Genomic DNA, 25,066 nt, shown 5'->3' with positions numbered 1-25,066 from the left:
GATCCTGCTCCTCCAAGTCCCACAAGGACATTTTTCTAAAATTCAAACATATGGTCATTATCCATCACACTCTGGGTAGGTCTGGCAGGAATCTAATCACAGCTTTCTATTCAGCTGTCTTGGGGAACAACTGGAGTCCTGACTTCATTGACAAAAACCGTGTATTTGCCAAAAGGACCCTGCCAACTGCCCACTCAAATTCTTTCATAATCTTAACGATTTCTGTAGGTCACTTCTCAGCCTTCTCCTTAAAAGAGTCCAAATGTTTCTGATGGGAATAAGCTCTCATTTCTGGCATTGTCCTTACAAATTTTTTTTGATACCTTCTCCAATGCCTCAATGTCATTTTTATAATATGTACACCAGAATTATGTCTTGTACTCTCGGTGGAAGTAAAAGATTCCACGGTACATTTTGAACAAGAGAAGGGGGAGTTCTCCTGTTGTCATGGCAAACATTTCTACCTTATTTGTATAATTTATATCATTTCTAACTGATTATCTGGTCAATGACTCATTGCTGTGTGCAAACTGGGGGATGCCACATTTCCAATATTACAACAGTGACCCCTATTCAAAAGTACTCAACTGGCTATGATGTGCTTTGCAACATCTTGAGATTATGAAAGATGCTATATAAATTAAGTTCTTTCCTTTTTTAATAGGTGCAAAAGTAATTTTGAGGAACTTCCAAAAGTCTAACTGTGACTGGTATGGCAAGTGCTGAAGGACCTTTTGCTGACTTCAAGACTTTGAACAAAAACATTGCCACCGTAGGTGCTGTAGTAAGCATTACCCTTAGAACGCAGATGTCTTGAAGGACGAACAGATTTTCCCATCAATTCAGCATTTTTGGGAGAATCGTGGCCAATGCTTCTGCTGATGGAACATCTCTCAGGGAGCTCTGCAGTACTTGGCGAAGTGTCAAGATCATTATGGTTTGCTGCACACCTCACAAGCTCATCACACAGAGGGGCAGTCCCTTTGTCACTAGTGGTAAGCAGCTGAGCAGGCAAGCATGAGGAGAATCATAGAACCATAGAATTTACAGTGCAGAATGAAACCATTCGGCTCATTGACTGTGCACTGACCATGATCTCACCCAGGCCCTATTCCTGTAATCCTTCATGTTCACCCTGCTAGTTCCCCTGACACCAAGGGACAATTTTCTTTGGCCAATCCACATAACTCGGGCTGTAGGAGTAAACTGGAGCATCCGGAGGAAACCCACACAGACATGGGAAGAATGTATAAACACCACACAGACAGTGACCCAAGGCCGGAATTGAGCTTGGGTACCTGGTGTTGCGAGGCAGTAGTGCTAACCACTGTGCTACCGTACCACCTCTGAAAAAGAAGACGAGGAAGAGAAAGTGGACAGGTAATCTTATTGAATCAGCACTGATCTCTGTGGCACTCTACTTGTTACATCTTGCCAACCCAAAAATGACCCATTTATGCCAACCGTCTGTTTGCTGTTAGCTAACCAATCCCTTGTCCATGCTAATATATTAATTTCTACACCACGGGCCCTTATTTTGTGTAGTAACCTTTGATGTTGCACTTACAAAATTCTTACGGGGCAAGACAGGTAGAAATTGATAGCATGTTCCCGCTGGTTGATAAATCTAGAATCAGGGTACACAGAATAAGAGGCAGGCCATCTCAGATTCAGATGAAGAGGAATTCCTTCATACAATGTGGTGAATTTTTAGAATTCTCTCCTGAAAAAGGCGATGGAAGATCAATCACTGAGTATGTTCCAGACAGAAATCAATAGATTTCTGGATACCAATTACATTAAGGGATGTGGGGATATTGTAATGATATTGCCCTCCATTTATAACTCCACAAGCTGTGCTGTTCATCTGCTGGATGCAGCGATCATTCAAGTAAGCAAGCAGCAAAGATAGCATAATTCCTGCATTGCAATTAAAGGATGAAAACTAGTTGCATTGCAATCTCTGCGCCCATTTTCCAAAACTATCCAATTTAACCCACAGCTTGTCTTCTATTTATTACAAGAACATTGCTGTCATTAATGGCATTACCTTGACATTTCCCAATTTATGAGATAGATTAAATTCCCCATTGTAAAATAATCCATCCAGCACTGACTGAAAACAAATTAATTTTCATCCATTCAGATAGACAGCAGATGACATGTTTTGTTCATTCCACTGTGGGCCCTATGGTAGTCTCTTCAAATCTTTAGCTGATTTGTATAAAGACTCAGAGCCCAATTTTACCATTTTCATTCTAAGTGTTGAATCTGGGCGTGAGGCAGATCTGGTTACGAAATCTGCTTTCAAGAGCCCCCATTCGCTCTCAGCCATCTCCAGTCCCATTCACGCTGTGGGCGGGGCTTAGCAGGACCGAAACAATCGGAGCTCTAAACTACCCATGCACATGCATGAAGAAGTGCACCCGTGTCAGATCGTTACCGGGCCGTAGAAAGCGGAGAAAGCAGCCCAGAAGCAATGGTGCACACACATATCACTGTCCCCCTTATCCACCACCCTCACACATCACTGTTCCCCCTTATCCACCCCCCACTACCCACACACATCACTGTCCCCCTTATCCACCCCCCACTACCCACACACATCACCGTCCCCCTTATCCCATCCCCCACTACCCTCACATATCACTGTCCCCCTTATCCCATCCCACTATCCACACACATCACCGTCCCCCTTATCCCATCCCCCACTACCCTCACATATCACTGTCCCCCTTATCCCATCCCCCCACTACCCACACACATCACCGTCCCCCTTATCCCATCCCCCACTACCCACACACATCACTGTCCCCCTTATCCACCCCTCAACTACGCATGCACATCACTGTCCCCCTTATCCACCACCCCCCACTACCCACACACATCACTGTCCCCTTTATTCACCCCCCTACCCACATACATCACTGTCCCCCTTATCTCACCCCCCACTGCCTAAACACATCACTGTCCCCCTTATACACCATCCCCACTACTCAGACCGATCGCCACCTCTGCCCCCCCTTTCCGCATCGATCACCCGCAGAGTGGCAGCAGACCCCCCCCTGCTCCCCCACCAGAGATTCATCTGCCCCCCCCACCAGAGATCCATCTGCCCCCCGCTCCCCCCACCAGTGAGTGATCGGGCCTCCCCCTCCCCCTGACAACAATCTAGCCTCACTCCCCACCCCTCCCCCAACAACAATCTAGCCTCAGTTCCCCCCCTCCAAAGAATGATCTGGCCTCACTACCCCCCACCACACCCCCAGGGGAGCATCTGACCCACCTCCTCCTCCCTCCCCACCAGATAACAATCGGCCCTCTACTCCCCTCCCCGCACCCCGCCCCACCAGAGATACATCTGACCCGCCTCCTCCTCCCCTTCCCCCTTCAACAAGACAACGATCTGGCCTCACTCCCCTCCTCTCCCCCAACCAGAGAATGATCTGACCCACCTCCCTCCTTCCCCCCACCACTGAATTGAGTCAGAGAGCCATTGGAAGCTCTGAAGGCGCTCTTCAGAAGCTGAAGCACCCGATTCAGACTTTTATTTAGCAGGTCCATTACGGCGCGGTTCTGGATTGACAAACACGATGGTAAAAGGGGAAATGCTGATAGAGTTGGGCGGGCAGTTCAGTAATTCAATTCAAATGCATGCAAATACATTTAAATCATTGTTGCACCCGTTTTGGGCTTGAAGCCCATCGCCGCCATTCCTGGGATTCAGTAAAGTGGCAATCTGCACTGACATGGGCGCAGATCACGTTAATGACTTCATACCTGACTTTACCACATTTTCACGCCCGAAAATGGGCGCGAGACAATGGTAAAATAGGACCCACAGCTTTTTGTAATTCTGTAAAATATGTACTGCTTTCATTCTTGTGACTGGTCACTATTCTAATCCAAGATTCCTTTACATTAGTTCTTATGGATGCATAAAGATGCATAAAGGCTAAAGCATTTCCAGGGGATCAAATTTTTCTGTTCATATTACTAATTATCCAAATACATGTAGGAATTCACAAGGCAGTGAATTAATTTTGCTTCCTTGAGCGATTATTGTGTCTGCCAAGAATGAGCAACATCATATGAATATTGAAACTTCTTCCCTAAGAGACAATGTACCAAGCAGACTTCAACGGTTTAATTGTTCTGAGACACTGATGATATGTTCAGAACAACAATAATTATATTTTCATGATTTTCATTCCTTATTACAAGTTTTCAGCAAAATGTTTAGAACTTGCTTATCAAAGTGTACTCAGGAATAACAAGGCAATGTTCCACCAGTCTGTCTGAAACACCAAAACAAATGGCTCTAAGTGATTTCACAGAGTAACAGATAATTATGTACATTACACTTCATCTTGCATTTTAAAGACTCTAGCAAGAATTTGGGTTGTAATGATTACAGGTTGGTTAAATAGACCTATCATTGGGATGAAAATTGATTATAAAGCATAAATCACAAGCACTATTAAATGGCTTCATTAGCTCATGTCCGTATCTACATAAGTGCTTCTAATGACTGAGAATGGATATTTAAAACATTGGCCTCATCACTATCACAATTATGCTTCTAAAATATTTGTTTGTATTGTTAGCTAATATAAAGCATCATGTAGAACAAACTTTATATCTAAAGTTGAAACTGGATGGGTCATGAAGCTTTATTGTAGTTTTGCTAATGTGTTTTATTTTTCACTGGTAGATCTTGTGACAACTTCTCAAATTCAGAGACGTACCAAAAATGATCTCATGATGGCAAGGTGATGGATATGGTATTGAAGACAGCTGGAGTGCATTGTACACATCCTGATTTGAAACCATTATGTCAAGAAAGCTTGAGCTGAGAAGTGAAGGCAAAACAACACCCATTTCAAAAAGGAGGCTAAGTGTTAGCACGCAATTTCGCCACAAGTGAGAAATGGATACAAGGCATAGTTTTAGCGAAAACAGGTTTAATTTCTTACACAGTTCAAACTGAAGATGAAACTAACTAATTGTTGTCATCTCAAAATCATTTCTCAGAATCAGCTCCAAAAGTACCAATGTCTTGTTTTGTAGTTTTGTAAATACTATAATGGAAGACTTGGTTGAATCTGAGTTGCCTAATGATTGTATCTTTTATGTTGAGTGAGAATAATGCAGAACTGGTTGCAAAAGGTGTATCTACTGAAATTCCAAATCATACTTATAGGGTTAAGGACAGCCAAATTCCAGAATGTTGTATACAAAGAGAAATAGATGTCCTTCTGATTGACTTTCTTATTGACTGTATAATGATTAATGGTGCATAGTACTGTGTCTAAAGTAATACTGATCCTATGCATAACATCTTAATAATTTATTGCCATGACCACAGAAGTAAAAGGGGAGGAATGTTATATATTTAAATGGTTGCTTTAAGAGCTGAACACTTTTTTGATGGTTATGTCATTACAATGTTGCAGAGGCTGCTGCTTTACTTTCAGTTTGTACTCTGTACAGGCAAGACCTCTGAGTATAAACCTGTTGTCTGTTACTTTGAATCTATGGCCAGAATTTTGCTGCCCCGCCTACCACAGGAATCGAAGTAGGCGAGGGGCAGAACGTAGAAAGGTCCGTTGACGGTTTTGGGTCAAGGAGTAAAATCTTGCCCCATGTGTGCAAACCACTTTTTTCCTTTTTGCTAAAACCTACAACCCCTGACATTGTTAGGACATTACATTCTCCCTCAAACTGAATGTAAAATTCAATTATATTATGATCACTATTACCTAGGGGTGCCTTCACTTAATCATATTTTATCATGCAATAGCAGGTCTAGTATAGCCTGCTATCTGAACTGACAATGTGCTCCCGTGTTTTAGGTTCCTCGACCAACGGAAACAATTTCTATATCTTACTCTATCAAGTCTCTTCAGAATTCTGTTGGTTGCAATGAGATCACCTCTCACTTTGATAAACTTCTAAGCCAGTCAGCCTAAGCTTGATGATGGACAAACTATTGGAAAACATTTTGAAGGACAACATAAATCTAAAATAAGGCACGGATTAATCAAAGACGGTTGGCATGGATTTACTAAGGGAATATTGTGTCTGACTAACTTGATAGTTTTTTTTGAGGAGGTTAGAAGGAGGGTGGATGAGGGTAGTGCTTTTGAAGAATTAAAGCTGGAAACTCATTTGTGGCTGACACAGGCATGATGAGATGAATGGTCTCCTTCCATACTGTAAATTTTCTGTGTCTATATAAGGTAAAATGATGGCTAATCCAGTATTGCTGGGACAGGGTCATTTGGACTCAGGCAAGTTTTTCATAATCACAGTGGCCATTTGAAGCAGCAAAAAGCACTCTGTGTAGAATAAAGCAAGTTATTTATATAGATATATAGGTAGGATTTTATTTTTTACAAAATTATATAAATTCTTTTAACATTAACAGAAAAGCATAGATTGCACCAACTTTCCAGAAATACTGTTTCAAATACTGTCCAGGTGAATTACAAATATAATTCAACAATTTACTTAGTAATATAAAAGGTATTAAGCAAAATTACTAACGTGAATACGGCTTTGGAGGGTATTTTGAAAATCATGACACTATTTGCATTTAGTCTTAGTAAATCTAAGAATTATTTATCGATATATTAAAAATGCATATTCATCACTAAGGCATTCATAAATCTTCCCTTTCTTTTTTTGGTTTCTTTATTGTTTGGTCTGATACAGGGTCATCCTCTTTCGCCAACCACGTGAAATAGACTTCAACTGGGTCAATATTCCAGTGTTTATGAAATGAAATTGGAACCTGATGTGCCAGATAATCTTTTGAATAGTCCATTGGGCGTGCCTAAAAAACAGATGCAATCAACAACTTAGAGAATATTTTTCTGCTTATTACTGCTAGATAATTCAAATTCTTAGTTATAAAAACCATACAGTGCAGAAAGAGGCTATTCAGTCCATTGAGCCTGCACCAACAATCCCACCCACACCCTATCTCTGCAACCCACGCATTTACCCTATTAAACCACCTGACACTATGGGTTAATTTAGTATAGCCAATCCACCTAACCCGCATATCTTTGGACTATGGAAGGAAACCGGAACGCCTGGAGGAAACCCACGCACAGAACGTGCAAACTCCACACAGAAAATGATTCAAGGTTGAAATTGAATCAGATCCCTGGCACTGTGAGGCAACAGTGCTAACCACTGTGCCACCGTGCTGCCCATAACTCTCGAGTTGTCAAGGTTTTATTTGATATCCCAGTACACTGCCTTTGAAAAATTTGATTGTGCCACAGATTTTTCAGGAATACATATTTATAAAGGACCATCCTATTATTGTGACAGTGTTTTTTCATTTCTATCACTATTGTACTTTCACTGAGTCAGAACTTGCTGAAAGACTGACAGCGTGTGTGAGTGCACACCATTATTAATCTAAATTAAGCAGCAAATTCAAGTGTCCAAAATTTGCAGGTTGATTATTATTGTTCTACATTTGCTTTGGACAAACAGCATCGCACCTGCAGTATTGCTTTGCTGCACTTACAAATCAATTGTCCTTCAAACTTGTCATAGAAAGTTAAATAATGGTATCAACATCTTTCAAACTGTGAAAACTGCCAATCAATCTCACTGGCCCTGAAGGTGAACAATTTAAATTGAAGAGTCTCACTCCTCAGACTACATGTTGTTGGAAATTTCAAAAACGTTTCCTTTTGTTGGTTTTATTTATAGAGTCTATAGGGCGGGATTTTCCGGCAGCGCTCAGTCCAAGGCCGGAAATTCCCACCCGAGGACCTTTTGCATGGTCTGCTGAGTTTTCTGTCCCACCCGCAAGGATTCTCGCCATGGGCTGGAATGGAAAATTCTGCCCATGGAGTCAGGCGCTGGGGTTGTCTCGTCTTCCTGAGGTGTTTTTCTTGGCGGTGCGGCTGGATCTTGTGGTGCCACCTCCATTAATGGGATTTCTCATTGATTCTAACTCTCCTCACTGGGAAACATGTGGCGGGGTGCACTGTCGGCAGAACCAGAAGATCCCATGGATGTGAAGAGCCAGAAAATCATACCCATGGAGTTTGACAGTACAGAAAGATTGTGTCTGCGCTGACCACCAAACATTTATCTATTCTAATCCCATTTTCCAGCACTTGGTCCACAGCCTTGTATGCCATACCATTTCAGGTACTCATCTAAATGCTTCTTAAATGTTGCGAGGGTTCCTGCCTCTACCATCCTTTCAGACAGTGAGTTCCTGATCCCCACCACTCTCAAATCTCAAACTGAACCGGGTCCCTCAAATCCTCTCTAACTGTGCTGTTCCTTACCTTAAATCAATGCCCCCTGGTTATTGACCCTTCTACTAAAGGAAAAGTTCCTTCCCTATCTACATGACCCATAACCATTCACTTTACCTTTCTCTTTCTTGCTGTGTGTAAGTTGACTGTCACATTTCCTTTATTACAACCGTGATTAAATTTCATAAAGTATTTCATTGGCTGTAAAACACTTTGAAGTGTTTTGCAGTTATAAAATGTTCATTACTCCTATTAATAAGAAACGCATTTGCTTTTTAAAATTATTCTGTATTTAAAAAGCAAATAAAACTGAAATGAGTTTTTAAAAAAGCAATGTTGAAAACTTTGTATTTCCCCAATCTCTTTCAGCTTGTCAAATCAATATTTTGATTTGTGTAAAAAAAACTATGATTTTCTGATCTATGTATAGAATACCAAATAAGAGTTTTATGAAATTAGTTATAATTTATTATAATAATGTTTGTATTACAGGGACTGTGTTAAAAAAAAATTATATTGCATCAACAGTGTCTCCTGACCAAACTTCCATCTTTCAGTCTCCATAAACTTTAGCACATCCAAGGGTCACCTGATCTTGTCCAGAATCACAGCAAGTCCCATTCACCCATAACCTCTGTGCTCGCTGACCTACACTGGTTCCTGGTCGAGCGGTGCTCGACAGACTGGAGGGACTGATTGTGGACAAGTCCCCAGGACCGGATGGAATGCATCCGAGGGTTCTGAAAGAAATGGTGGAGGTGATAGTGGATGCCTTGGTGGTTATTTTCCAGACGTCGCTGGATTTCGGGGAAGTGCCGGAAGATTGGAAAGCGGCTAATGTTACGCCGTTGTTTAAGAAGGGTGCCAGGCAAAAGGCAGGGAATTATAGGCCGGTTGGTTTAACGTCTGTTGTGGGTAAAATGTTAGAATCCGTCATCAAGGAGGAAATAGCGAGGCATCTTGAGGGGAATTGCTTGATAGAGCAGACGCAGCATGGTTTCGTTAAGGGGAAGTCGTGTCTGACAAATTTATTGGAGTTCTATGAGGATGTGTCTAGGGCGGTGGATAGAGGAGAGCCGGTGGATGTGGTCTTTCTTGATTTTCAGAAGGCGTTTGACAAGGTACCTCACAAGAGGTTATTGCAGAAGGTAAGGGGGCATGGAGTTGGGGGTAGGGTGTTAGCGTGGATAGAGGATTGGTTGTCAAATAGGAGGCAGAGAGTGGGTGCTATTCAGATTGGCGGCTGGTGACTAGTGGAGTGCCCCAGGGGTCGGTGCTGGGGCCTCAGCTATTTACCATTTATATAGATGATCTGGAGGAGGGAACCGAGTGTATGGTGTCGAAATTTGCTGATGACAACAAGATTGGTGGAACGGCAAATTGCGTGGAGGGTGTGGAGAGTCTGCAGAAGGATCTAGATAGGCTGGGCGAATGGGCCAGGAAATGGCAAATGGAATTTAATGTTGGCAAGTGCGAGGTGGTCCACTTTGGCAGGAATAATGGTAGGAAGGACTATTACTTACGGGGCGAAAAACTGCAGCAGGCGACGGTGCAGAGGGACCTCGGGGTCCTTGTGCATGAGTCGCAAAAACCCAGCCTGCAGGTGCAGCAGGTGGTCAGGAAGGCTAATGGGATGCTGGCCTTCATAGCGAGGGGGATTGAATATAAAAGTAGGGAGGTCTTGCTGCAGCTGTATAGGGCATTGGTGAGGCCGCAGCTGGAGTACTGTGTGCAGTTTTGGTCGCCGTACTTACGCAAGGATATTTTGGTCTTGGAGGGAGTGCAGAGGAGGTTTACTAGGCTGATGCCGGAGTTGAGGGGGTTGAGCTATGAGGAGAGGCTGAATAAACTAGGTTTGTACTTGTTAGAGTTTAGAAGAATGAGGGGAGATCTCATTGAGACGTATAAGATGATGAATGGGATGGATAGGACAGAGGTGGAGAGGCTCTTCCCGCTCAGAAAGGACAGTAGGACTAGGGGGCACAGCTTCAAGATAAAGGGGGGGCGGTTTAGAACGGAGTTGAGGAGGAACTTCTTCACTCAAAGGGTGGTGAATCTCTGGAATTCTCTGCCCGTTGAGGTGGTGGAGGCTGCCTCACTAAATATTTTTAAGATGCGGGTTGATGGGTTTTTGATAAGCGAGGGGATTAAGAGTTATGGGGAGAGGGCGGGAATGTGGAACTGAGACACGACAGATCAGCCATGATCTTATTGAATGGCGGGGCAGGCTCGAAGGGCTGGATGGCCTACTCCTGCTCCTATTTCTTATGTTCTTATGTTAAATGTTGCCTCAACTGCAAAATTCTCAAATTTGTTTTCAAATTACTCCATGGCTTCACCCTTCCCTATATCTGGAACCTTTGTCAGACCACAAATTAAACAAAAATCATTTATGGAATGTAGGTGTCGTTGGCCAGGCCAACAGTTATTGCCCTTCCCTAAGTTGCCCTTGAGAAGCTGGTGGTGAGCTGCCTTCTTGGACCGCTGCAGTCCCTGTAGTGTAGATACAACCACAGTGCTGTTAGGGAGGAAATTCTAGGATTTTGACCCAGCAGCAGTGGAGGAATGGTGATATATTTCTAAGTCAGGGTGGTGAGTGACTTGGAAGAGGGAAGCCTTAAGGTGGTGGTGTTCTCAGCTATCTGCTACCCTTATCCTTCTGGATGGTAATGTTGTGGATTTGGAAGGTACCGCTTAAGGAACCTTGGTGACTTCCCGAAGTGCATCTTATAGATGGTAGGCATGGCTGCCACTGTTTGTCAGTGGTGAAAGGAGCGAATGTTTGCAGAAGGGGTAGCGATTAAACAGGCCGCTTAATTCTGGATGATGTCGAGCTTTTCAAGTGTTGTTGGAGCTGCACCCATCCTGGTAAGTAGAGAATATTACATCACATCCTTGATTTGTGCTTTGTTGACAGTGAACAGGCTTTGGGGAGTTAGGAGATGAGCTACTCGCCACAGGGTTCCTAGTCTTTGACCATCTCTGGTAGCTACAGTATTTATATAGCTAGACCGGTTCAGTTTCTGGTCAATGGTAACCCTAGAATGTTGATGGTGGGAAATTCAATGATTGTAATGCACTTGAAATATCAAGGGAACTTGTTGGAGATGGTTGCCAAGATACTTGTATTCCAATTTTGGTATCTTACTTTCCCCTGATTATTAATGGTTTCAGCATTGGCTGCATACTGAACACAGTTTAGATTCTAAGCTCTGGGGAGCTTCCTCACTAAACCTTTCCACCTTCCAACAATGCTCCTTTAAAGTGCCCCTTAAAATCAACCTCTCACCTATGTTAAACTCTCTTTATCAGGCTCTGACAAATTTTGTTTGATAATGGTCCCGTGAGATGCTTTGCAATGTTTTATCATGCTAGAGCTTTATTAATGCAAGCAGCTGTTGTTGAAATACATTTCAGATCTTAGATAGTTATTTAGAGCTTTACTTAAATCTTGGTTTCCCACAACATCAATGATTAATATACTCATTAAGTGATGATAGCATTTAGTTATGCTCTTCAACATAAGTCAGAGCTGTTAAATGTTTCATAGTATGCATTTCGATCTGCTATGAAGTCATGTAACACAATCTTTTTATACATGGTCCTTAGTACAGCTAACTAGGTTGTACACATTTATATTGGTATATGTAATCTGAGGGTGAGATGACTTTAACACTTATAATGATTAAGTTGTTTCTTCTGTGGAACTTTGAGGTCAAGAAAAATAACCACTAGTTCTCCTTTCAATTACTAGATAGTCCAGTTTCCTTAAAATAACTGATTAACTATTAAAGCTACTCTCACGAAGTACGGTGGTTAGCACTGCTGCCTCACAGTGCCAGGGACCCAGGTTTATGTCCATCTTGGGTCACTGTGTGGAGTTTGCACATTCTCCTCGTGTCTGCGTGGGTTCCCTCCGGGTGCTTTGGTTTCCTCCCACAGTCCAAAGATGTGCAGGTTAGGTTGATTGGCTATGCTAAACTGACCCTAGTGACAGGGGATTAGCAGGGTAAATATGTGGGGTTACAGGTATAGGGCCTGGGTGGGATAGTGGACAGTGCAGACTCGATGGGCCAAATGGCCTCTTTCTGCACTGCGAGGATTCTATGATTCTATGAAGTGAAGCACCAACAGAGGAACAGAAGCCTGCTCATGTAAACTTTGTGATGGCATCATTGCTGATGATGTTTGATACAAAATGATTTAATAAAAGAAAGAAGTGTAAGCAAATATCATTAACCAGCTTCAATGGATGATTTACAAGATTGGCCATGGAGAGGAGTGGAGGGAAAGAAGTAGGGAACACTTCCAATTCCACAGATATTCTCATCCCACATTTTCAGTTTCCATTTGAGCTCACTTCATGTTCCATCCACTCTCTTGAAAGGTAGCCTCACATTTCCAGTACAAAATGATCTGTGCCCCACACCAAAAATATTTAGGTCTTGCTTCTGTAGACAAAATAATTGTGAGTGGCTTTGGGAATGCATTTTTCAAAGGCAGCACTGGGTTTATGCTAGGAGCTATTGGCTGAAGTTGTGAGAGTAAGGGGAAATCTGAGCTATGTATCTACTAAATTTGCCAATAGAACCAATGAGTTGACTGTTACTGGTTGAAAGTGAAGTTAGCACATGAGGAAGAATTCAAAATTGAAAGCAACAATAAGGGGCACTTGTCAACTCCTGTTTCCCTGCTGGATTTCCTTTATTATGATGAATGTGAAGAGGAATCGCTGGTTTTAAGGTGGCCTTTATTGTCAGTATGGTGACTGGTTCTCTTAGTGAGGATATTCAACATTGCATATACCACCAATATACACAGATTAATTCTACAGCAAAACAAACCTCCATAAGGTCATTCATTTTACAAAATAAATACTTAACCTATGGCAACTGGTACAAAACTTTCACTGGGCATTGTGCAGTGCCAAGTGGGTGGCGCCTCTGTAGGGGGGGAGAGGGTCCTGCTTCCACTTTGCAGTCAAGCTGGGTAACAGAGGGACGGAGGCTGGTGATCAGGGTCAGCCATCAGGGTGGTTGTGGGGGTGGGGAATTGTTCTGATGGTGCAGGGGGAAATCAGGCATTGAGGCTGCAGGGCGGGTACAGATTATGCTGGGGGGATGGGTTGAGGGGGCAGGACATCAAGGCGGGTCGGTTGGGGTGGGGATCGAGGTTGGCCTGGACATGTCTGGGAGGCCAGCGATCGAGCTGGACAGCAATTGAGAGGCCGGCTATGCGGGAGCACTGCGCATGCACCAGTCTCGGCACTGACAGATTGACGCATGCGCAGTGGCCCACTCAGTGCTATGCTGCCGGCTCTCCACTGGGACTAGGATCCTGCTCACAGCTTTTTTGTGTGATTCACGCTAGTGCACAGAGTGTGGGAGATTCATTTTGAAAATCCCGCTGAAAAAACCCAGCGTGATTTACTTCAGTTTAACGCAACTTCGACACTTTGAGTTTTTTGGGGGAGAATTGCCCCCTGTAGTTTCTATAATATTGGTCTCTTTGTTTAAGGAAGAATGTAAATGCATTAGAAGCAGTTCAGAGAAGGTTTACCAGATTAATATCTGGAATGGGTGGGTTGTCTTTTGAGGAGAGATTGGACAGACTAGCCTTGTATCTGCTGGAGTTTTGAAGAGTAAAAGTTGACTTGATTTTAACATCTAAGATCCTGAGGAGTCTTGACAGGGTGGATTAAAGAAGATTACGTCAGACTCTAGAATTAGGAGTCACTGTTTAAAAATAAGGGATCACTGATTTTAAGATGGGTGAATAGAATTTTTTTCTTTCAGAGGGTTGTGAGTATTTGGAACTCACTCCCTCAAAAGGTGGTGGAAACAAAGTCTTTGAATACTTTGAAGGCAGAGGTAGATGGATTCTTGAAAAACAAGTGGGTGAAAGATTATTTAGGGAAGGCGGGAAAGTGAGGTTACAATCTGATCAGTCACAGAATTTACAGCATGGAAACAGGCCCTTCGGTCCAACTTGTCCATAAGTCATGGTCTTGTCATGATCTTACTAAATGGCCAGCAGGCTCAAAGGCTCCTGCTCCTAATTCAATACGTTTGCCTGTATTTTGAAGGAATGAAAAGCTTTGTTAAAGGTATAAAATGGGAAGAATTATTTAATGAGTGAGTAGGGAAAATGGGAGTATTCTAAGGTGATTATTGGTAACATTACAGAACCAGTTTATTCCAGAAATATGTCTGACAGCTCAAATGAAAAAATCAAACCAACAATAAAATGTCAGTAGGGACAAGGAATAATGCAAACATTCTGAAATGTAGAGGAGCAAGATAGGGAGAATTCCAAAATCACTTAGAGAGACACTAAAACATTATCGTGGGCAGGAAACATGACAGGGATAATAGCAAAACATTCTTCAAATCAATCAGGAGCAAAAGATGCAATAAAGCGAAGTTGAACTTGTTGACCTGTGGCAGCGGGGAGGTGATATCTAGGAGAACAAATACAGTGGGTTTTTAAATAATTACTTTGACTTTGGGCTGCTGAGAAGGTCAGACAGCCAAGCTGAGTCATACATACGGGTGTGAGAAGGCTGGAAATCGTAGTAGATAGATCACAGAATTACTGAGTGCGAAGAGATTCTTTGGCCCATAGAGTCTGCACCGACATGCGAGCAACGCCTGACCTCCCACCTAATCCCATTTTCTAGCACTTGGCCCATAGCCCTGAGTGTTATGATGTGCAAGGTGCTTATCTGTGTACCTTTGAAGATTGTGAGACAATCCGCCTCTACCACCCTGCCAGGCATCACATTCCAGATCATCACCACCCTCAGGGTAAAACTGTTTTTCCCCACATTCCCCTTTAGCCTCCTTCCCCTCACCTTGAACTTACGTTCTCCTGCAATCTATAGATTGACTGATAAAGACAAGGGCCCCATGTACCTTTTTCATCATCCTACTAACCTGCCCTTCCTCCTTCAGAGATCTATGGGCAAACACACCAAGGTGCCTTTGTTCTTCAAAACTTCCTCGTGTCATGCCATTCATTAAACACCTCCTTGTCAAATTACTCCTTCCAAAGTGTATCGCCTCACACTTTTCAAGATTAAATTCTATCTGCCACTTATCTGCCAAGTTGACCATCTCATCTATATCTTTCTGTAGCTCAAGACACTTAGCTTCACTGTTAACAACCTGGCCAATCTTTGTGTCATCAGCAAACTTACTAATTCTACTCCCCACATAATCATCAATGTCATTATTTAAACGGCGAATAAAGGAGACGCACCACAGATCCCTGTGATACACCACTGGACTCTAGCTTCCAGTGACTAAAAAAGCCTTCTATCATCACCCTCTGTCTCCCACAATGAAGCCAATTTTGAATCCACTTGATCAAATTACGATGTGCATTAGCCTTCTTTAGGAGTTGTTGGACCTTGTCAAAATTTTGCTGAAATCAATATAAACTACATCAACTGCACTATCCTCATCTGGACACCTGGCCACCTCCTCAAAACATTCAATTTGTTAGACATGATCTCCCTCTGACAAAGCCATGCTGACTATCCCTGATCAAACCTTGCCTCTCCAAGTGGACAAAGAATATCTCCTTCAGAATTTTCTCCAATAGTTTCCCTACCACCATGAGACTCACTAGGTTGTAGTTCACTAGATGGCTTAGGAAGCTGAACCTAAACGAGACTGACAATGTGTTCCATTGGAATTAGCTGAGGTGGTTACAGGTCCCTTCAATAATATCATTCAAAACTCACTGGAATTGAAGAACATCCGAGTGGATTAGAAAGCTGCAAATGTGGTCTCCATCATGAAAAAAAAGGGACTGTACCTATATGCTTCATGTCAATTGTGGGAAAAAAGTTTGAAAGATTGATGGCTAGCATAAGGAATGATCTAGATTAGAGAGTCAGCATGGGATCAGAATAGCCAGTCGTTTGTTTTATAAACTTATTCTCTGATAACAGAAAACTTAAAATTCTTTTAACATTTTCATAGGAATTAGGAGTTTCTATCCAGCAAGGTTTTTCAGTTGGCCACATTGTGGAAGTTTATTTATTAATTTCACAAGTAAGGCTTACATTAACACTGCAATGGACTTTCTGTGAAAATCCCCTAGTCGCCACAGTCCAGCGCCTGTTCAGGTACATTGAGGGAAAATTTATCATACTCAATGCTAACCAGCACATCTTTTGGATTTTGGGAGGAAATTGGAGTACCTGGAGGAAACCCACACTGGCACGGGCAGAATGTGCAGACCCTGCACAGACAGTGACCCAAGCTGGGAATTGAACTTGGGTCCCTGGCGCTGCAAGGCAACAGCGTTAACCACTGTGCTACCATGCCGCCCACGAAAGGAGAGAAATCGGGCATGAACCTGATTTTTTAGCCCTTCGCTCATATTTCCTGCCCCCAGCGCTATTTGACCAGTGCAGTGGGACAGAAAAATCCCATCAATGGTCTGTCAGCATCTGAGAATGAAGGGTGAGTGTTTTGAATAGAATTCACTTGTCATCTGCAATATCAACTCCTTGATTTATTTTTTCAGGTGCCTACAGGCATTTTCAGTTCCTCCATCCCCCCATCTTTATATATATATAATATACATATAAAGAACCTCCACTCGATCTGCAGGTCATTAAGTAGTTTGTTGCTTCCAGGTTACAAGTGATTTTTTTGCATTGACAGGAGAACCATTTGAAAGGGAGGATTACCTGGTGGAAGAGAGGACTGTGTGTTACCGGGATACCAAGACTGTTGAAGCACATGCCCAGAACCATGTCGTCAGGTGCATCGTTACTGTAACAACCACATCCACTTGCAAGTAATTGCGTTACTGCTTCACGGCTAAAGACAATTCTATACAAAAACAGCAAGAGAAATGAGCTGGTGAACAAGAAAATGACATATCAGGTTAATTTTAAACACCAGTGTAGGTTTAACTTACTGGTATCATTCAACAGAGACTTGTGTTCCATGTCTGAAGTCTGTTTGTGAAGTTAGGGATCGCTAATTGTCACTTATTTGAAAATCAATGTTGGTAATTATGTCAGTGAAAAACGATAACATATAATGGCTGCAATTCTCCCCAAACATTTCGGATGTTGCCCCGGTGGGAAAAGATGTGCAATTTATGTCAGATGGATCAGTGTGATCCAGATCGCAATCCACTCAGCCCATCAACACTCACTCCCCATACCCTCCCCAGCAACACACACTCCCCATACCCTCCCCAGCAACACTCACTCCCCATACCCTCCCCAGCAACACCCACTCCCCATACCCTCCCCATCAACACTCACTCCCCATACCCTCCCCAGCAACACTCACTCCCCATACCCTCCCCAGCAACACACACTCCCCATACCCTCCCCAGCAACACACACTCCCCATACCCTCCCCAGCAACACTCACTCCCCATACCCTCCCCAGCAACACACACTCCCCATACCCTCCCCAGCAACACTCACTCCCCATACCCTCCCCAGCAACACACACTACCCATACCCTCCCCAGCAACACTCACTCCCCATACCCTCCCCAGCAACACACACTCCCCATACCCTCCCCAGCAACACACACTCCCCATACCCTCCCCAGCAACACACACTCCCCATACCCTCCCCAGCAACACACACTCCCCATACCCTCCCCAGCAACACACACTCCCCATACCCTCCCCAGCAACACTCACTCCCCATACCCTCCCCAGCAACACACACTCCCCATACCCTCCCCATCAACACTCACTCCCCATACCCTCCCCAGCAACACACACTCCCCATACCCTCCCCAGCAACACACACTCCCCATACCCTGCCCAGCAACACTCACTCCCCATACCCTCCCCAGCAACACTCACTCCCCATACCCTCCCCAGCAACACTCACTCCCCATACCCTCCCCAGCAACACTCACTCCCCATACCCTCCCCAGCAACACTCACTCCCCATACCCTCCCCAGCAACACACACTCCCCATACCCTCCCCAGCAACACACACTCCCCATACCCTCCCCAGCAACACTCACTCCCCATACCCTCCCCAGCAACACACACTCCCCATACCCTCCCCAGCAACACACACTCCCCATACCCTCCCCAGCAACACACACTCCCCATACCCTCCCCAGCAACACACACTCCCCATACCCTCCCCAGCAACACACACTCCCCATACCCTCCCCAGCAACACTCACTCCCCATACCCTCCCCAGCAACATTCACTCCCCATACCCTCCCCAGCAACACTCACTCCCCATACCCTCCCCAGCAACACACACTACCCATACCCTCCCCAGCAACACACACTCCCCATACCCTCCCCAGCAACACACACTCCCCATACCCTCCCCAGCAACACACACTCCCCATACCCTCCCCAGCAACACACACTCCCCATACCCTCCCCAGCAACACCCACTCCCCATACCCTCCCCAGCAACACACACTACCCATACCCTCCCCAGCAACATTCACTCCCCATACCCTCCCCAGCAACACTCACTCCCCATACCCTCCCCAGCAACACACACTACCCATACCCTCCCCAGCAACACTCACTCCCCATACCCTCCCCAGCAACACACACTCCCCATACCCTCCCCAGCAACACTCACTCCCCATACCCTCCCCAGCAACACACACTCCCCATACCCTCCCCAGCAACACACACTACCCATCGCTGGTACCAGCAGGCCCCGCCATAAGTGAGTCACACCCCGCTACAGAAATCATCATGGGCAGGACAGAAAACATGGCGACCATTTAAAAGGTCCATTGAATTTGGGTAGGAATTCCTGGTCTTGGGGTGCACATATTCCACCCGGATATCTGCTAATCTGATTGGGCAGGTTATGTCATTGGCCTCCTTAGCAAGGAGGTCACGGATGCTCTGTGTGCCCAGGCTGGCCAGTATATTAAATGTGACCTGGACCAGGACCAGCAGGAAGTCCAGGCTGCAGGATTCATGACCATTGTGGGGATGCCAATTATGCAGGGGGCTATAGACTGCACCCATGTTGCCCTCAAGGCCCCGATCAAGAATTTAGGAGGATTCATGAACAGAAAGCGCTTCCATTCAATAAATGTGCAATTGCTGTGTGACCATCAAAATGGGTTATCCCTGTCGCAAGATGCATTATGGTCCCTCTCATGAGATTCTCCAACTATAACATGACTTGTGTCTGCGTGCCCAGGACTGGAAAAATCACCCCCAAATCTCTCTTGATTTTAGTAGCTAAACTGAGGACCGTTCAAGTTTGCTGTCTTGTTCTTTCAGTTAAGCAGCTGAAATGAGATGCAGCATGGCTTTGATGGCATAAGAACATAAGAACATAAGAAATAGGAGCAGGAGTAGGCCACCTAGCCCTTCGAGCCTGCCCCGCCATTCAATAAGATCATGGCTGATCTGTCGTGGAATTATGTGGAATTAAGTGGAAGGCACAAAAGTTCTGTTAGTCTAAACAGTACTCCGTAGCTTCACTGATCACACAGAAGATATTCTTTTAGTTGATCAGTTGCCTTGTTATTTCGCTGTTGCTAATAATAACTAAAAGCAGTATCAGAGCACAACAAAACATAAAGCAAAGAAGGCCATTTGGATTATCAAACCTATCCATTGCATGGAGCAATAGCAGAGTAGTGATCCGAGTAATCCAAAGCCTAGGCGAATAATCCAGAGATCGTGAGGTCAATGTAATGGCAAACTGGGAATTTGACTTGAGTTTAAAATAAATTAAAAGAGGTTACGAATAAAAGTGAATCAGTCAGAATGTTGTGAAAAACCCAACTGTTTGACTGGAGTCTTAGGGAAGTCAAGTTGTCTTTGTTAAAGGTTAGTTGTCCTATTTGTGAATCTCGTCTGACATTTGACTCTTAAACTGCCCAGTGTTCCCAATACTAATTTCTATTCATTTACGTTTTATTAATTCTTAACATATAATTAAATGTTAAGGAAAGAGTTAATAATTGAACACTTAGCTTTCGACTTTTGTTTCTTCCACCCACATTCCCAATTTCCACCCTCACCAAATTCCGGTTTTCCTGAGTCCTCGTTCCGTTTTCAGCCTACTCCACTCAAAACAGAACAACTGTGTCTGTGCTATTGGTGGTCAGGCTACCAATATGTCTGCAGTAGCTTAGTAAGTGGCGTTATTTGAAGCAGTAATTGTTTTATGCTATCGCTGTTGCAACATTAAGAAACATCTCCTTGATTATGAAAGGCACTGAGGAGGAACAGTTGTGGGTCTCATCCTCAAACTGAATTTCCATTGTTATCATTGACTATCTCGTCTTCTCTTATTAATAATAAACACAAAGCACTGACAGCACACTAACAAGGACCAAGTGGGATATCTGCCTGTGATGTAGGAGCAAGGTCTGAGGACTCTGGGTCTGTACTCAATGGGAGTTTAGAAAGATGGTGGGGGGAGGAAATCTCATCGAAACTTACAGAATAATGAAAGGCCTGGATAGAGTGGACATGAGAAGGTGTTTCCATTAGTAGGAGGGACGAGGATCCAAGGGCACAGCCTCAGAATAAAGGGGTGGCTCTTTAGAACTGAGATGAGGAGGAATTTCTTCAGCCAGAGAGTGATGAATCTATGGAATTTAGAAGGCTGAGGAGCCCAGGTCATTGAGTGCATTTAAGACAGAGATAGATAGGTTCTTGATTGGTAAGAGGATCAAGGGTTATGGGGAAAAACTTAACAGCCATGATTAAATAGCAAAGCAGATTCAATGGGCCGAATGACCTAATTCTACTCCTATATCTTATTGTCTCATTGGGGTGATAGTGCTACCCTCTGGGTAGCACTATCACTATTGATTAACCAGGAGTCCCGACGTCAGTGGGTGCTACCAAGGCCAGTGAGAATAAGAAAGATAAAGGCTAATGGGTCCCCAGAGCAGGTACGCCTGGGGACCTTGTGCCAGGATGGTTTGGGTAGGTTAGGTAGAGGAGTGGGGCAGGAGGGGATGGGTTTAAGGAAGGGAGTGGATAGGCAGGAAGGGGAGATTCAATCTAAGGTGGGGCCTTTACCGCAATAGGCAAAGGGCAGACTCCCACTCCTTTCCAGCCCTTAAACACTTAAGCTTAAATATCGGGCTTCCCGCTCCTGTCCTGCTGCCCACATATTATGGCACAAGCAGCATATTAATCAGCATCAACAGGCTTGAAAGCAAGTCTAACCGAACCCAATTATTCATTAGGATACGATCAGTCCGGCTGATTTCAAGGGACAGCTCGGAGGGTAGGTGGGAAGGAGGTAGGATGGAGGCCAACCCTATTTTACATGCCTACCTCAATGGCAAACATATAAAATTCAGCCCCACACCTGGAGTCCTTGCACAGTTCTGGTCTCCTTATTTAAAAAAGGAAGTAAATGCGTTAGAAGCAATTCAGAAAAGGTTCACTTGACTGATGGGATGATGGGGTTATCTTATGAGGAAAGAGTGGACAGGTGGGGCCTGTACCCATCAGAGTTCAGAAGAATGAGACAAGATCTTCCTGAAACATATAAAATCCGAAGGGGGCTTGATCGGGTGAATGCTGAAAGGATGTTTTTCCATGTGGGAGAGGCTAGTTCAAAGGCAATTAGGGATGGACAACAAATGCTGGTCTTTCTAGTGACATCCACAGTCCAGAAAGCCACACTTTTAAAGTGGGTATCCCTTTTCACTCAGCAACCAGCTGGTAACTCTGCTCCAGGGTGCTATGTGCTCATGGAGGGAAGACTGACGTAGGTGGGCAGCTGCCCAGAAACTTTGTGTAGAAATACATTTTCTGTGTCTTCACATTGACTGCAAGTGGAAGTCCTTTTGGCTGCTGAATGCCTCTGGGTGATCTGGGGGGTGGCTGAGTTACCAATATACAAAGAAGAACAAAGAACAAAATCAGCCTGGGAAACAGGCCCTTCAGCCCAACGAGCCCGCACCGCCATATGTGCGCTTGATAACGTCCTTTAGCTATGCAATGCCAGCTTTTTAAATTATTTCACAGGATGTATTTGTCACTGGCAAGAGCAATATTTGTTGCCCATCCCCAATTAGTCCTTGAACTGAGTTTCTTGTTGGGTCATTTCTGAAGTCAGTCGGAGTCAACTACATTGCTATGTCACACATAGGCCAGACCCATAGTCAGTCCCACCAAAACACATGGGTTTTTACAACAATCAATGGTAGTTTTGTGATCACCATTACTGAGACTAGCTTTTCAATTCCCAATGTGATTAATTGAGTTTAAATTCCTGAGCTGCCATGGTGAGATTTGAACCTGTGCCTCCAGAGCAGCTACAGCCACAGACCTGAGGTCCAGCTCAATCAGACTGGTCTCACCTGTGGGAAAGTTGACATAATCATCTGTCACAGCAAACAAACCACCATTTCTATGCATTATGGTCACCCAACTCTGAGATCCTGCAAATGCCCCTAGCAAGATTTACTAGGACTTGATGGTTTGAGTTATAAGGAGAGGCTGGATAGACTGAGACTTTTTACCCAGAGTGTAGGAGGCTTTGGGGTAATCTTATATAGGTGTATAAAAAAATGAGGGGCATAGATAAGGTAGATAGTTAACATCTTTTTCCAAAGATGGGGAAGTCTAAAACTAGAGGGCATAGGTTTTAGGTGAGACAGAAGAGATACAGAAGTATCCAGATGGGCAATTTTTTCACTCAGAGAGTGGTGAGCGTCTGGAACGAGCTGCCAGAAGCAGTAGTAGAGGGGGGTACAATTTTGTCTTCTAAAAAGCATTTAGACAGTTACATGGGTAAGATGAGTACAGAGGGTTATGGGCCAAATGTGGGCAATTGGAACTGGCTTAGTAGTAAAAACTAAGCAGCATGGACAAGTTGGGCCAGACGGCCTGTTTCCATGCTGCAAACCTCTATGACTCTAAGGGCTGTGGAGGAAACCAGAGGCCAGAGGGTTGAGGGCAGTGGTAATTTTGACAGTTGCTAGTAAAGTATGGCCACTGGGTCCACCTGACAGCAGGTTTTGTTCCAGTAGACTGCAAATGTCTGTCATTATCTGATGCAAGAAACCTATGCCTCCAGAGACACGGGTATGACGTTTTGGAACTTAATGGCCTATTGCCCTGTTACGTTTTGAACCCCCTCAACCACCAGTGTTATTGCCTTGCTTTCACAGATTGAATTCCAACAGACCGACATTACATTGCAAAAGCTACATCAATACCACTGCAAATGACCGATGAACATACTGAAATTGACAACTCACCTTTCCCAAGGCTGCAGTTATCAGTGGGTTGGAACAGGCTTCTTAACTCGCTATCAATTTCCCCAGCTCTGATCTCCCACTGGCTCCCAAAATTGTGTGCTCTTGCACGGTAAAATTCTGGGTTAGCTGTCTGGAATTTTCACCGCTCCGTGAAAGAGGAACAATAGAGAAGCTAATATCTGCTGACCTTATTCGTCAGTTCAAATGAAAAGTGACTGTAATTGAAGTCATTTTGCAGTTACTTGTTTGAAAGCCTGTAGTAGTGTCACGTTGTTGCCCAGTGGGAAGCATGTGAAGGAATGAGTGTAGATATCAATAACAAGGTCTCTTGCACAATCCATGTTCAGCTTTCAGCTCAGAGTAAACTTTATTTAAAAAGTTAGAAAATAACACAGCTCACTGAAAGCTTGAAGGCTGTAATTAAGTTGTTGCAATTATTTTTTTCACAGTGAACAAACTCTGCAGTTTTTGACAGAGTGGATTTCTACTGGCCAGCTCAATGAAAATCTCTTCTTTGGTTTCACTCCTATTAATCTGATTTTAGGCACAGCAATAGTGTCTCTTCTGAACCTAACATGGTAACTACAGAGGTTCCCAAAGATCTATCTCCTCCTTATCAATGATGTTTGTTGCCACATCATCAACTGGCATCAGATACAGTGTTGAACTGTTTTTGCTTTGTTCATTTGTAGGACATGGGCATCGCTAGCTGGCCAGCATTTATTGTCCATCCCTAGTTGCCCTTGGAGGGCAGTTGAGAGTCAACCAAATTGCTGTGGCTCTGGAGTCACATGTAGGCCAGGCCAGGTAAGGGTGCCAGATTTCCTTCCTTAAAGAACATTAGTGAACCACATGGGTTCTTCCAACAGTCGACAATGGTTTCATGGTTATCAGTAGATTCTTCAGATACTCTTGTTTAAATAACTTACCCTCCACCTCCTGTAATGTAACTGTATCCACCAGTGCCCAGTCCATATCCGTAACGCTCTCCAAGAAAAACTGGTTCTTTTGGATTGTAGCAGCTCAATAATCTCTGGAGTCGTGGGACACTGCGTAAGAAATACCATTAACCAGGGTAAGTGTTATAAATGTATAATACCATTATAAAAGAGTATTATAGAAAGTATAAGTATATAACATCATAGTATTTTCAAGTCACAGTATATACTCAAAAATTCTACATTATTATTTATATTACCTTGGTTATCAAATCATCCTGAGCCATAAAGACTGAGGAGGAAAGATTCTTCTGTGCACTACATTTAGGAAAATGTAAATATGTTTATTATAAACATGCAGGCCTGGATTTGGTGGTAGTAATAACAGTAAAACTCTCAGCCATTGCTGCCTCTGTGCAGATACACACAGAAATCCAGAGGTTGCTGTCAGTCATACCACATTTCTCCACTGCACTCAACTAAACAAATCACTGAACCAATGAAAATTTCCATTTGTACAGTCTTAATCGCGCCACAACAACCATGTGAAAAGTTATATTTCGTTGACTAAGGTCTTTTTAACAGTGCGGTAAGTTCATAATTAC

General features: G+C 43.8%; 1 protein-coding gene across 1 annotated transcript in view; it reads right to left on the bottom strand.

The window, feature by feature from the left end:
* Window positions 1-6,375: 6,375 nt before the first annotated feature.
* Window positions 6,376-25,066, bottom strand: part of b3glcta (beta 3-glucosyltransferase a) — a 144,973-nt gene continuing 126,282 nt past the window's right edge. The window contains exons 13-15 of the mRNA XM_080197936.1: window positions 24,453-24,572; window positions 16,999-17,143; window positions 6,376-6,838 (exon numbers count right to left, since the gene is read on the bottom strand). Coding sequence (XP_080054062.1) covers window positions 6,665-6,838; window positions 16,999-17,143; window positions 24,453-24,572 — 439 coding nt within the window. The 3' untranslated portion in view covers window positions 6,376-6,664. The remainder of the gene's footprint in view (window positions 6,839-16,998; window positions 17,144-24,452; window positions 24,573-25,066) is intronic.

Source organism: Carcharhinus amblyrhynchos, chromosome 10, assembly GCF_965287045.1.
Source record: "Carcharhinus amblyrhynchos chromosome 10, sCarAmb.v2.hapA, whole genome shotgun sequence".
Classification (NCBI taxonomy): Eukaryota; Metazoa; Chordata; class Chondrichthyes; order Carcharhiniformes; family Carcharhinidae; genus Carcharhinus; species Carcharhinus amblyrhynchos.
The sequence above is the reverse complement of the archived record's forward strand: the minus strand, read 5'-3'. Positions and strand labels throughout refer to the sequence as shown.